Below are 15,594 nucleotides of genomic sequence, written 5' to 3'. Positions count from 1 at the left end.
GCAGGGCATTGATCTTTCACCTTTCCATTGCCCATGATTTATTTTGGATTCACCTCATTTACAGATTGTTAAAGGAGTGGCAGAAAATTTTTAAAAAGGCGTCAAATCCTCCCATTCTTTACGAATATCGAGTCAAAAACTGGAGTCTTATTTATTTGTGGAGACTTTATTAGTAGTATTGCAAAGCACTTTTAACAAAAAACTTAATTTGTTTGTTAATTTGAGCATTGGAATTCTCAATTAGTACCAATTCACCCTATTTTTCTCAAACACTCTTCAAAGAATTCAATGTAAATTGATTTTCCAGCCGTCATTAGAAATCGCATCCCAAATTTCTCTAACCCACCTGTTTGTGGCAAAAAAGTAGTAAACCATCATGCTTTTCGGTTCATTCACGAGATTGGACCGTTGTTTGTTTGTTGTTACATGTAGCATGCGATACCACGTGATCATAAATATTTCAATAAGAGGCGTTTTCATATCCGACTCGGAGAGAAAATAATTTTTACCAAATAATATTTCATAACTTTTAAAAGTGATGGAGTGGAAATGTCTTAGTTGCAGAAAGTATGTACATTGTAACTTATATAACTTGATGAGACCCCACTTATATTTATTTCTTTAAAAATAAAAAAAATAATACGGCATATATATCTTTAATTTATTCATAATAGAAGCATAGCTTGCAAGAACAATTTACAGGTCTGTAAAAAATAAATAAACTGTGAACTACCTTGGAATATAGGACTTCTGCGAATACACTGAATTTTACGGTTGACGGCTTACTTTTACACTTGGAAAATATACGGGAGCTTTTTCGTGAAAAAATATTGATGCAAATGGTTAATTCACAGGTAAATCCAGGTAAAGCCAAACAAACACGAGTTTCGTCTATTTCGGTAACGCTTTCTCTTTCTTTCTCTCTCTTTCTCTCTCTGGAAAATACAAAATGCCCCTTTTTGACAGAATTAATTTTTGTATTCATATGATTCGATATGGAATTAAGTGACAAACAAAATGACGTTTTCCGATAAAACACAGCCTCATAACATAGACTTTGCAATTTTTATTTGAAAAAATCACTTATTTCTAGTCTATGAACAATGACATGTTAAATATAATTGAAAGAGTAGACCATTCCCTATTATGATCGCAACACAATTCAAGATGTCAAATATTTCAAATACATTTACATACTAGTTATGTTGAGGGAATGAATTAAAGAAATTGTTACTTTGTCATTTTGAATGTTAAAACAAAATACAAAAAATATCTTATTTAATCACGTCTAGTTACCGAAAGTGCCTTAATCAATTATCCCTTTACTGCGAAGTCCTTCAAGGGTTTTCACTCTGAAGAAATTTTTAAAATGATCCTCGGCTTCAGGTCCCAAACTTCTCTCCTCAGTTTGAGTTTCTTCGGTGGTCCAGGAAATGAGGCCAAATAATACTGAATGCTTTTTTTGCGTCACGACTACTTTTGGATTTAGTTCGAACTCTAATGTGTAGATAGAATACACACAATCAATGCTTCCATCTTGGGATTTTCCAAATGCTATCATGAAGTATTTTGCAATGGAAGTACCACCTTTGTTGAATTGCCACTCTAGTACTTCATAATCCCACGTTTTCGTGAATAGAATAACCTCCATCTTGTTCCTGATTGTTTCAGTTATACCTTTAAAAAAAGGTGTTTCTATAAGACATTAATGTTTATTTATTGCAACATATCCAATGTCGATATCTATAAAGAGGGCTTAAGCTACACATCTAAAATAAGTTACGGTGTATTTATCCCCAGCATTTAGATCTACTTTTAACTTATACTTGACACTAAGATATAGGGAAAACAATTCCGAAATACATTTCACGAACTTGAAACAGGCAAGTAGTATGAAAGGTCTTCAACCGTTTTGTTGTAGAATAGTTAGAACCTATGGAACCTTTGGAACGCCATATATAATGGGTTGAATCAATATAATAATAAACGGCGACCTTTTAACATAGTAAACCGACCCGTTATTATATCGAATGTACCATTCAATTTGTAATTAATTTGTACACTTCACCCTATAACAAGTAGTGGCGACCATTTAACATATTATACCGACCCTTTATGATATTGAACGCACCATTTATTTTAAATCTTTCACAGTATAATAATAAGCGACGACCATATAAAACAATTAACCGATCCTTTATTGTATTTAACACAGTCACCATTTATTATGTATCTTTCACCATATAAGAAGGAGTGGTGACCATTTAACAAAAAGAACCCTCCCTTTACTATATTGAAGGCATCATGTATTATGTGCGCTTCACCCTTTAACAAGGATTGGTGACCATTTATTATATTGATTTAACCCTTTGTTATATTGTAAACACCATGTAACATTATGTACCATACCTTAAGGCAGCTGAAGCGTTCCATAAGAACAATTTCCAGGTTAGTTTGGACTTTCAGTAAGGCGTGACGTTCTCGGCGCTACGTAATAAGAGGCTGTTAAAAGGCTAATTAACTATCATTGTGAAAAATGTTTAAAAAACACCAGGAACCATAAATTGTTGATGACAACGACCAGACTTATTAAGCTTCGCAGCTATACCGGACGAGACAAAGTTGTTGCTTATTCTATATACTGATGTTCATTGTTTGATTTCTATCCAATGTATATTTCAACATTGAAGGAAAGCTGTGTAAATTTCAGAAGCATCAAGAATGCCACGCCTTACCGAAAGTCCAAACTTAGCTGGAAATTGTCCTAAATCTAAAGTTATACGATGGTTGTCCAGAAAGTTCGTGAACATTTTCGTGGACGTTTTTTGTGAAAATAAATGGTTCTTTATAAATCTGTTGTATATTACAATATCTTAAAGAAAGAAAACAAGCCTTAATGATATAATTGTTATATTGATGGAACGTAATATTTTTTGTTAAAAAAATCCAAGAAAGCTTAAAAGTATCACAGATTTTAAAACTGTCTGTAATAGTCATATCATTAAAGGTTCTGACAGTGTTAAATATTTAGGGATCTGTATTGACAAGTTTCTTTCATGTGAAAATATTGTTTTAAGTATCATACAAAAACTTAATGCTAGACTTAAGTTTTTATATTGAAATGCATCCTGTCTTAGTACACATTCTAGAAAAACCCTATGTTCTGCCTTGATACAATGTTATTTTGACTATGCCAGTTCTTCTTGGTATTGTGGAATAAACAAGCACCAGAAACACAGATTACAAGTAACCCAGAACAAAGTAGTACGGTTCTTTTTAAACCTTAGTCCTAGAGAGAGTATTTCTAACAATATTGAAAACTCTCTAAATATGTTAAGAGTGGAGAATAGAGCTAAACAATTAAGATTAAATCATGTTTTTAATATATATCATGGTAATGCACCAGCTTACCTCCATGAACATTTTGTTTTAAATAATAATATCACAAGAAGTGCAACAAATAAGAATTTATTATACCAAAGATAAAAGGGAAAGAGTCTTCATGTTTTTTCTATAATGCAATCAAAGATTGGAATACATTGCCACTGGAAATTAAAGAGGTGAAAACAAAACAAAGTTTTAAGAAAGCTTTAAAATCTTTTTATCTACAAATGCTAGTGTTACTACATAAAAAGCTTGTCTAATTGTTTATTTATTATATTAGTATCATAAGCATTTTGTGATAATTATCAAGACAAAATATGCTACTGTAAACATGTCATTTTTCAAAGCATTATGCTATACTCATAAAAGTACCTGCCTAAATTCCAATGTTTATGTAATTTTGTTATTTTTTGTTTACTAACATGGTTGTTATTTGAGGACCCCATTGGAAATAAGCTTTTTAATAAGCTTTTATGGGCTATCCTTAGGTAATATCTATCAACTGTATGTCATGCAATGTATTTAATAATAATTACATATATATGTTAAATTTATCTTCTTTAATTAGCATAATGCTGAGATAATGTGTGTGTATTTCTTTTTTCTAGTAGTATGCTAGTCAGTAATGTTTTAATTTGTTAATCATGGCATTCTGTGATATTTTTACCTGAATAAAATGAAATGAAAAATCAGGGTCTTTAAAAATCGCAGATAGTGCACAATGACCAAAGTTATATTGCCATAAACTTTTATAAAAATTGTTCAGATCAAAAATAATTATTTTCTTCGTCTCTTCGTATAGATGAAAGACCAGAAGGCTTATTTGAGATTCGATGTTCCAAATACGAAATTCGGGATTCGAAATTCGAGTTTTGAAAACATAACAAAGGGGGGGGGGGGGTAATCAAATGTTGAACCCTTTTTAGCACCCTTTTAGTGAGCTTTTCTGATCACATTTTGTCCAGCGTCCGTCTGACCGTCTGTCTGTCTGTCTGTCTAGCTGTCCGTCTGTCTGTAAACTTTTCACATTTTCGACTTCTTCTCAAGAACTGCTGGGGCAATTTCAACCAAACTTGCCACAAAGCATTCTTAGGTGAAGGGAATTCAAGTTTGTTCAAATGAAGGGCCACGCCCTCATTCAAGGGGAGATAATTGAGAATTAGTGAAAATTTGGTGGTATTATTGAAAAATCTTCTTCTCAAGAACCACTTTGCCAGGAAAGATGAAACTTATGGGGAAGCTTTCCCAGGTAGTGTAGATTCAAGTTAATTCAAATCATGACCTCCTGGGTAGGGCGGGGCCACAATGGCCGACCAAAGTTTTACATAGAAATATATAGGAATATTCTTTAAAAATCTTCTTCTCAAGAACAGCAGAGCCATAATTGCTCATATTTATATGAAAGCATCCCCAGGTAGTTTAGATTCATGTTTGTTCAAATCATGACCCCCTGGAGTAGGGCGGGGCCACAATGGCAGACCAAAGTTTAATATAGAAATATATAGGAAAATTCTTTAAAAATCTTCTTCTCAGGAACAGCAGAGCCATAATTGCTGATATTTATATGGAAGCATCCCCAGGTAGTGTAGATTCAAGTTTGTTGAAATCATGCCCCTGGGGTAGGACGGGGCCAAACTTTTGGATTTTAACTTTTCAATAGTAAACCAATTTCTATTTTTTCGGTGCTCGGGTGAGCGATGTGGCCCATGGGCTTCTTGTTTGATTGGTTAGTTTTGATCTTGAATTTTGTATTTAAAAATTTGAATCTCGAACACGTCAAATTTTAATGAAAATCTTACGTAACATAGATGAAGTTGCTATAATCATTTCATGGTATCGCTTACCACAGTGAAACCTGCATAATTCAAAATGCACTGCGGGACAAATTTTGTGTCGGAATAGACAGGACGTCGGATTTCATAGTGTTAAAAACAAGGAAAATACTAAAATGGGAAGGAAATTTAACATCTAAATTCACAGTATGTCGGATTATTAAGATGTCGGATTAGACAGTTCTCACTGTATATAGACAGTGCAAATACCAAACAAAAAATCAAACAAATAGGTCTTAAAAGAAAACGCGATTTCGGCTGTCTGAACAGGGTAGCATCCGATAAAAAAAAGTTTTAATACGACAGTTGAAACGACGTAAGAGAAAATATATTTGTTACATGTGTAAAACAACTCAAAAGTATTAAAACAGCATTACTGTATCGATTTTAAGATTGGTATAAAAACTATAAATGATTTGTCAATGGCGTGTACAAATTTGAAGAACTACAAGAATTTAAAAACACATGTAATTTACTGAAATTGAAGATTTTTCTCATGAGCTAGTTATAAATCTGATGCAATGTCGGACTTTGCTGTGGAGTTTGTACATATACAAACTATAAATAAAAATGACACTCGTAAAATTTTGTGCATTGTTTTAAATTCTAAAAATTAAATAAATTATACTTTATGCTTAAAGATTAATACTACCACCTAGAAGTGTGTTGTGCCTTAAAAAAGTGTAATGTGTATTATAGAATTAAACGTTCTTTTTTCAGAATTTATCGATGTGTACACTTTGCCTTTTTACTCACAAACTGAATAAAAGTGCGAGTTTTCACATCGATAAATTCTGAAAAAAAAGTTTAATTCTTATAATTCCAATTACGATTTTTTTTAATTATTAAAATTATTTTTCTTTGAGGCCGCCATACAATCCGTTATTTTTACGGCGCAGGAATACTTTATGCCGCAAAGAAACGTATACAAGATGAATAAAGATAAAATCCAATTTATTTGTCAAAACAATCAATTATTAAACATATAAAAACTCATTGATTGTTGTTTAAGTCAACAAATATCGAAAATACGCTTATTCTCCAAAATAATTCGTCCTTGACCATGGCCATGTTGACGTCATGACGAAAGTTGAAGACCGACGACGTCCTCGATTTCCTCTGGTTCGTTCAAATATTGAGGGAGAATATGGGATCTGTAGGGTGTAAACATATGAATTTGATGCTAAAAAGGCAAGAGTCTGAGGTACGTTTCTTTTCCCTATCACATTAAAAATACTATACCAACTGAGTTGATATGGAACGTCGAGAAAATGACAGCATGATCAACGATTAAAAAATTCACACTCGTGATCCGACAGTGACATAGACATAATATTCCCGTCTGTCAGTCCTGTTTATCTCCTTTTCATTCATTTATTAATTCATTCATTTTTTTCTATTTTTAGTTTCTTGTAATCATGATTTAGCTTAAACGGACTAGAAGTATTTTTTTCATTGTTTTTACAACAGTCAAGAAAATAGTTCTGGTTGAAAAATTCATCGATGTGTAAACTTTTTCTTGAACTTGTTCTCGTCCAATCAAAACACATGGAATCGATAAATAAAATTAAGATTGGAATTATACGTACATAAACATGTGTTAAGTCACAATCCTAATATTTGACGTTTTGATGAAGTTGGCTTAACGTCCGACTGGTCCGTGCACATATTCTGTGATTTTTAAAGACCCCAATTTTTACTTAATATTAAGTTTATCAATATAATAATAAAACCATTCTGACTTTGTTTTTTTGTATAAAATATTTTGCTAGACAAAAGATGCACATAGAACTATTTATTTAAAAAGAATTCATTGTCCACTAACTTTTGGACAATCCTCGTACATTTGCTGATGTATTATCAAAAACTGTTGTAACGTTCTTCTACAGAACAAATCCCATTTTTTGCCTGTCAAAAGTGTCAGGTAAGTTATTGATATTTTTTGTCATACTTTAAAAAAATTTTGTTTGGAAGAAAAACTACATTAACAGTAGATTCTCGACTGTTTTCTTGAGCTGTCAAATATATCTGTATTTGACAATCGAGTGAGATATATATGTATTAGACCTGTCGATGAGATACCGGTCTTGTAGCTAGAGTAGGCTTTCCCAAAAAAAATCCCCCCCCCGGAAAACTGGCTCTAGAGTAGAATTCCTCCCCGGAAAACTGGCCCTAGAGTAGATCCCCCCCCCCCAGGAAAACTGGCTCTAGATTAGGATTTCCCCCTAGGAAATCCCACACGGAAATCCCACACCAGCGTCAATTTTCCGGTGGGAAATCCTACTCTGTGTACTAGTTATAGAGTGCGATATCCCCCAGAGCCAATTTTCCCCTCAAGGAATTATAATTGCTCTACGTATGTTTTGAGGGAGAATGGATGGCACAATGCTACAAGTGTTCCTTTTTCAAAATGGTGAAATATTGAACATACGTATAACAAAAATCGCATGATTTTTTTTTCAAAAATCAAATAAATCATTTTCAATGGTTAAACCAAGTGCAAAATAAAATTTTAGCCATTAATCAATTGTAAGAATAGTATCGTTCAAACTCTACTGAAAAAGAACATCGTTTTGTGTTTACGACAGATGATGCACACTTTTGTCAAATAATTTAAATTACAACTTTTAAAAATCCTGTTTAAATAAATAAAATGAAAACTTTTAAACGCAAAAGCATTAATTTTTAATTAAAAGTTTCAGAATAATGGGATCTAAGGAGATTTGATTGACAAAAATGTTTAGATTATTAAGAAAGGTGCAAATCTGAACACTATAGCAAGTTTACAATTTCTTGATATTTTAGAAAGTTTAATATCTTTTACAATCAAAAGTAGTTAAAAAATATTTACCAATCCAGATTTTTTGTTTGTTTAATCAAATTTTGAGAATATTTTCATTTCTTTGAATACTATATATTTTGGTTAAGATTGCATGATTTGAAATATATGCTTAGAAAATGCTTACAATATTAAGCGAAAAAACACCCATTTATACCTTTTAAAAAATTTGTTCGTCGTTTATTCATTTTTCATAAAAGCATTGCAGCCGTGGTTTATATTGACTGTATCAGAAGGGGAAATTAATCCTACTCTGAGAAAGAAAGAGGGGAAATTTGGCTCTGGTGTGAGATTTCTCCTCGGGGGGAAATCCTACTCTAGAGTAGGATTTCCGGGGGGAAAGCTGGCTATGGGGGAAATCCTTCTCTACAACACCGGTATTGCACCGCTTAAGTCACAGTGTGGGCAGGGTCATCTGTCAGAAGTTTACAGAATTAACCAAATTCAAACTGCAGTGAAAGTGATCAAAATTTCTTATGACAATATCAGAATAAACAATAAAATTATTACAAATCATTTACAAGTATTGAATAAGTTCTCGGACAAAATGCGTTTTGTCGACCCCTCGAGCAAATCTATGTTCGCCTTCAGCATACACGCCTGAGGCAAACAAATTGGTTTTTTGGTCCAACACGCATGTTGCCCTCGAACAATGTCTATCAGTGTATAGTACTGGTTGTCCCCTTTCAAAAACTCTGTGCCTGTTAAGGGGGATGTACAAGCCAATTGGATCTAGTCTGGTGTGAAATAAGAAATGCCAAGAATACGCTTAATACTCGTCTAAACTAGCCCAAAGTTACTCAAAGTGTAAATGCACTTGTTACTTACTGTTAGAGGCCAAAATTAGTAAATAGTTAAGTTTATTTTGTTTTAATTAGAAGGAAATTAATCATGGTAGAACTGCGCAGCTACAGCATTCACGAGATGAAAAATGCATTGAAAATGGTGTTAGTTTGATTCATTGATGATATGGCTACAACCGTTTGTTTCGCTTTTTTCTTGTCATTATCTAAAATTCTTGAAAATTTGATTTTTCATATGTGTGTCTTCCTGAGGCCATGTGTTGATTTCGTCCGCCATTCCCCTTTACACAGAGTTCGAATAACATTGATTTTAGAATAAATGCGACCATAATAACATCAAGACAAGAAATTACCAAGTAATAATCATTAGGTAATATTACTAACTATTTTTATTTGTTGCATCGCTTCGTCTGATTAATGAAAAAACGCGATTTTAACCCCACTCCAGCAAATCGGGAAAAACTGTTCTGTTCACAGCTCGAGTTTCCTAGTTAATATTATTACACTGAGCATGTGGTTGACATGTGCATATATTTGCTGTGGATAGATGCGTTTATTAACATGATTATATTTAATTTTTCGTGGAACAAGTCTTGCAAATTTGTTGGTTTCTTTAAAACTCAAGAAAAAAGCTAAAAAATGCCCTAAACATATGTGTTTTCATCGGGTCTTTTTTCTGTGGCGATAGAAGTTATTTTGAAATGGGACACTGCAAGGAAGATGCTTAGCATTTAATTTGAAAATGTTAAACAATATGCGGTGCATGAAAAACAAAATGCAATTACATGTCTTACATTCGAAAAGTTGGTACATATGTCTATTTTGTTTAGCAGTTAGATAGAAAAAAAATAGGCAGTTAAAGGATTTCCTTCAGGCACCTCACATAAATAGCTTGATTGTTTGCAATGACCAGCACATTGTATGGTGTAATGTTTTGACATAAAAACGCATCATGTCTCATTATGTTGACTACGTTGTAAGCTCTCGCTCATTGAACATACGAAGCTTGAAAAATATGTTGAGTTGTTTCTTTGAAATTTAGAAACAATCACAATGTTTGCAAACAAAGGTCCATTGCATATGCTATGTCTATATTCGCAAAAAAATGAGAGACTACCCCCCCCCCCTTCCGAAAATCCTATGTTCTTTTTTTCAAAACAGTGCCAAAAATTAAAAAAAATTGTAATACTAAGTATGTGATGGAACATGTACTAGCCTTATAAGACTATTTGTTATAAAAATATTTGGTTGCCCTCTCTCCCGATCTACTGCCTAAAAATGGCCTAACTCAATTTTATTTTACATCCAATTACAGGATATTTTTTTTCCGTCAACAAATATGTTCAAATTTTAAGGAATTTTTTTCTCACCATAAATACGGACCCAATAATTTTCCCTGAGTTGGGAGGTCCAAACGTCATTTTAAAGATGGTATAAAATATTTAATTATGTTGATTTCTTTTCTTTACTCTGTAAAATTGTAAATTTTACAAAATGGGCAAATAGAAAAAGAAATTAATTCATTAAATCTCCTAACCCACTCTGAAAGATTTTATTCCTTTTGAAATGTTGCTCCGCTGTAATGAAAATTGTAAATGTTTATTTGACGGAGTATACGTGGGGGGGTGATTAAAAGTAAACGATATCTTAGCTATTTGATAGTTATATTATTATTGAAATATTCAAGTATTTTTCATAGTGTAAATTGGAAATCTTTGATAGCATATTGCTTATTTAAAAACAAACCCCTTTTCAAACTTGCTTTCACCAGGCAACATAACAAGTATCATATTCAACCATCTGCCTTCCTTCACTAAAACAATCTATCCAATCATTGATTTAATTATTAGGAAGTCATTTGTCTAAATAAACTACGCGCAAATTCTTATACGTTACTTCAAAGGCATTTTTAAGATATACCATAAATATTTTAGTCGTTTGTTGAATGAGTTTCACGGAGACAACCATTATTCGTCACAAGTACCAGCTGCATAATGACATCATTTTCACATTGTGAGCAAAACATTATTCAGCATATGCTATATATAGAAGTTGAGTGTGCACCAAATTTGTTTCCAATCTAAATTGTGGTTTTGTAGATATAGAGATAGTTCGAGAACTTTTTGATCACCCCTCGTACTAGTAGATACTAACACAAGGTTTTTCATAGCGATTTTATGTGTTTAATTTCTTTGTGTTTCATTGGTGATAATTAAACTTTTGATAGATATTATAAGTTATCTGTGGCAAACTTACAAACTCTTAATTTTAAACTTTGATGGTGCTCTTTTTTCCTTACCTGGAATCAAAGAGTTTATTGCAATACGTACACTATTTAACAACTGTTCGATAATAATACTAAATGAATTAATTCAAGCCACACTATAATACAATTCCTCTTTTAAAACTGTTCATATAATTTGAAATATTTTGCAACTGTAATTCTCTTCTACATTTAAAGATTGTTATGTCCCTCCATATTAAGAAGAGGTCTAGAAAACAAAATTCTGTGCTAAAAATAGACCACGTGCTGCTATTAATGAACTACTTTCAGGGTTCTTTACACTCTTTTTGAAGAAAACGATACCTTGTTTTGAACTAAAAATTATCATTTAAAAGTGCAAATTTTAGACATTTTCTCAACAAATGGTTGTAGAGAGAACATTAATGCACACTTTGCGTATTTTTTTTGGATTTTTTAAGGCTCTGCTGAATTCTGTAGCTGCGCAGTTCTAAGGAGCATTTCAAAAGCATTTTTCTGCAAAAGTATAGATAATATATGCACAACATGCATTCAGTTATGCATATTTATTGTATCTTTATCATAAGGGTTTAAAATTGATCAAAATATAAAGTACTTTAGACATTTGAAAAATTTAAACATTTTGTTCTCACTGCACTAAAGGTGGCCGCACACCCCCCCTTAAAGAACATTTTATGTACCCGTGTTCATTACTTAAAGTTTAAATACCGCATGGATATATCATATCAATACATTTTAAACAATTTTCTTATTTCTAAACTTCTCCGTTTATATTTCATATATTAGACATACACTTCCGTCGCTAGGGGGAAAATCAAACACAGTCCCTTCTTCAGCATCCTTCGTGTATATTAACATACGTGTATTCACCCCAGATCATCCGAAATCTTCTCATTTAGGTTTGTGCCTGAAGTTGTGTTACTTTTTATAATACATTTATAATTTAATCATGAATGTTATATGTTGACCAAATAAAGAGAATATACCAGTTTAAATTTGTTTAAAATTGTTTACCTCCCCCCCCCTAAAAAAAGAAACAACTGAAGGACTGACACGCCAGCAAATTACCCTTTTCTAATTAAAATAAATTGTTAATATTATTAAAAATCTTTCCATAATACATATCTTATTACACACTAAAGTATAAGTCACATTATCCAGCGATTGGGTATACGATGAGAAACCGATGCGTTTTTTGATGAAAATGTCATGGTTGCCGGCCGGGCACCACAAGGGATTGGACGGTGACTGGGGCTATTTTGCGAATCGGTGGGGTCATCGGTAGGAAATAATTCGTAGTTAAATTTCAGCGATGTCTCTACTGATGCCTCACATCGCTCTTCATCTGTAACCCATCACTAACACATCTTTCAAGGATCGGTCGATGTATTGCGGAACATTGTCCAATATCCGTTGAATCAGAGGTCATCGGGGAGTTGAATGGTCTTCAACAGATAACTGCCGATCACCGGTTGATGTTCCACCAAACATTGGCCCGTAGTCGACCGAGGTACGAACGATGTTCACCAATGTATGTAAAAATTTAATATACATTGGCCGATTATTCTGGAATATCGTTTTTTGATTAGCAATGCATCGCAGGGCCTTTGTAAGTCCGGCCGGCAACCACGCCATTTTTATCATAAAACTCATCGGTTGCCCATCGTATACCCATCGCTGGATAATGTGACTGCTACTTTAAGGAATAGTCGGCCGATGTGGACCGATGTTGGGGCATCGCTAACACCACGGATTACCACCGATTACCACCGGTCTACGGCTACCGACCGGGAAATGTGACCTAGGCATTAGGGACAGAAGCTGCCTCAAAGCACAAGTGCTCCGAAGATATATACAAGTCTAGACATGTTTAATTTACTGCATGTGAAAGATTAACGTTTGCTTTTGCTGTTTTAACCATCAAATTTGTACACAGGTCGTAGATTGTGCAGATAATGCATGTTTTAACCACTCGATCAACGTAAATATGAAATCTGTCGAATAGTTTCAAAGTGTTTGCGAAAACTAGGCGTTTGTGCTGGCCAAACTAATGACAGAAAGTTCAACTAATTGCTACCTTCCGTGGATTATTTTTTTTGTAAATAAGTTGTCATAAACCGAAAAAGATGTGACCCATATCTCTCCTGACTCAAAAGCGGCGAAAATTTACTCACCAATTCGCTGAAAACGACTCCTCTATACCTTTTACCTACTCTTCCCCCTTACTCGTTGTGTTAAATTTATTTGTTACTGAGCATTAGATATGAGCAATACCAAAATCGCACATTAATTTTAAACACTATTGCATAGAAATTAACCTTTCTCAAATCTGGTATTTTTTGTATTTATAAATGTACATATTGGGCATACCTTCGTAATTATCCTGTAGGTTCTGTAGAAATGGTTTAATGTTGCCATATGGTATTCCATTTGTTCTCATGATTTAACAGTTTCCATGCCAACTTTTGAATATATCCCCTTGAAGTTCGCGTTCCATTTTCGATGCATTGTCTTCTGAAACCTTTAAAATTATTCATGAACTAACCACAGTTTTACCTTAGACAGGTCGGAGAGAATACTCAAAATCGGGTATAATCCTTGAAATCGCGTATAATACTCCATATTAGGGTATCCCTGAATCCGCGAAATCTTGTATTCCGTGCAACTTTCTATAAAAACCTAAGAATAAAGCAACGGTGCATTATGCCAGTTACTGTTACTTGTGCATCAGTATCTTGTTGCTTTATTTTTATAAAACCTAATTTATACGGTTGCCAAATAAGCTTAAAATCGCACACAAAAACACTGCTGGGGTGACAAATAAGGCACAATGGCGTTATTATTTCTCAACATATTTTCTAAAAACAAATAACTACACTTCGTTTGTCTTTATTGCCCATTAAAGTATTCCATATACTAAATTTTCTAATTTGTGCACTATTCACAAAATGTGAAACTTTAAAGAAATTAAATAACTAACGCCGTGTTATGTATTTTTGCTGAAAAGTGTATGGCGTCCCTCTCACGTGAAATATAAATTATTCCTAACAGTTAGAAAGTACAGTACTGTATAAGCAAGTCATAATTGTATATCTCTGCCATAAAAGAATACCAATCATATTATAAAGAGGAAAATAAAATAAGATTAAATTAATAACCACGGGAAAACAGGTTGAAAATAGCTAATTGAAGGTGATTATGTTTTTTGTATGTCAATTTAGCATGGAAATTTTTATTAAAAGACACTGTAAATTTTTTGTTTGCATTTTATCGATACAAAATATGGTATTTTACCTTTATTTTATGCATTTGTTTGAAAATTGAGAGCGACAAGTCATGTGAACAGGATTTTCTCTTTGTTTTTTAAGGGGTGGGGGTAAAAGTCAAATCTTGAGCTTGTAATACATTGAATTTATCAATAAAGATCGAGGTACAGCCATATTTAAATATGAATTATATAGTCAAGTCTTTAAATTTCTTATAGTTTTTACGTTTATGAACATGTTAATGAACAAACTGAAATAATGAAGTGTTTAATTTCGCTTTGGAAACTCTTGTCTTACTTTTTAGGAATGTAATTCCTCATCGGACATTGGAATTTCATAAAACTGTAACCACTTTCTGTATTATACTATATGATAGTCAGGGTAGATTTTACCTTCTGTTGTCTATTTTACGCATTTTTTTATATCGCTATCTTAACTCTTCATTATAATATGCTACACAACTCAATATCTGATTGGTTCTAGACAATATGTCACACTTTTCTATTAGTTATTTTATCTATGATACTTATTACTCATGGTAATAACTTATCCTAATACTAATACTCTATAATGAAAAAAATGTGTTAAAAAGATAAAGATGAATTCTAGTAACTTGTAGTATCATATTGTGTTAGATAATAATAGGTTGCTTTTTGTTTACCTATATGATATTTATTTGATGAATAAATTTTTCCCTACAATTAAAAAATGTATACAAGTATTAGCTTTCCTAAAAAGCTTGTCTAACGTGGTTTGCTTATATTCATAAAGCGGAAAGAAATAATATATTTTTTATATAATTTCTTTCGTTCGATAATATGTCTTCAAGAGACCATGTGCAATCAATATTGTGTACAATTACGTACAAAAAACTTTTAATTGAAGCCCCTGTCTCCAGGATCATGAAACAAAGTGAGACTAAATTGAACTTTGCAAACGCGAATCATTAAAATATCTATTAATTATGGAATTTATTTCTTCATTTGCACATAACAACATCCCTGAGAAACAATATTGAAATATCCCTAAACCTATAACCCTTCTGGTCTGCTTGACTAAAGATTTTGATCGACTTACGCTTAAGCTGATTCTTCAAGATCCCGGGTCAGCATTTCGATCTCAAGTAATGTTTTATATGTTAAATGACCTAACTGATTTTTTATTTAACAAACAGAATAAAATGAAATAAAATGAAGGCTGTAATTGA

General features: G+C 32.7%; 1 protein-coding gene across 1 annotated transcript; it reads right to left on the bottom strand.

Annotated features, from left to right (window-relative positions):
• Positions 1-1,032: 1,032 nt before the first annotated feature.
• LOC134281118 (uncharacterized) lies at positions 1,033-13,641 on the bottom strand. The gene is made up of 2 exons (XM_062763583.1): positions 13,492-13,641; positions 1,033-1,677 (listed from the first exon to the last, which is right to left on the bottom strand). The coding sequence occupies exons 1-2, from the start codon at positions 13,559-13,561 to the stop codon at positions 1,307-1,309; spliced, it is 441 nt and encodes a 146-aa protein (XP_062619567.1). The 5' UTR covers positions 13,562-13,641; the 3' UTR covers positions 1,033-1,306.
• Positions 13,642-15,594: the final 1,953 nt, after the last annotated feature.

This window comes from Saccostrea cucullata, unplaced genomic scaffold (genome assembly GCF_032062105.1).
Source record: "Saccostrea cucullata isolate Sc308-1 unplaced genomic scaffold, CSIRO_AGI_Scuc_v1 ctg5325, whole genome shotgun sequence".
Classification (NCBI taxonomy): domain Eukaryota; kingdom Metazoa; phylum Mollusca; class Bivalvia; order Ostreida; family Ostreidae; genus Saccostrea; species Saccostrea cuccullata.
The sequence above is the reverse complement of the archived record's forward strand: the minus strand, read 5'-3'. Positions and strand labels throughout refer to the sequence as shown.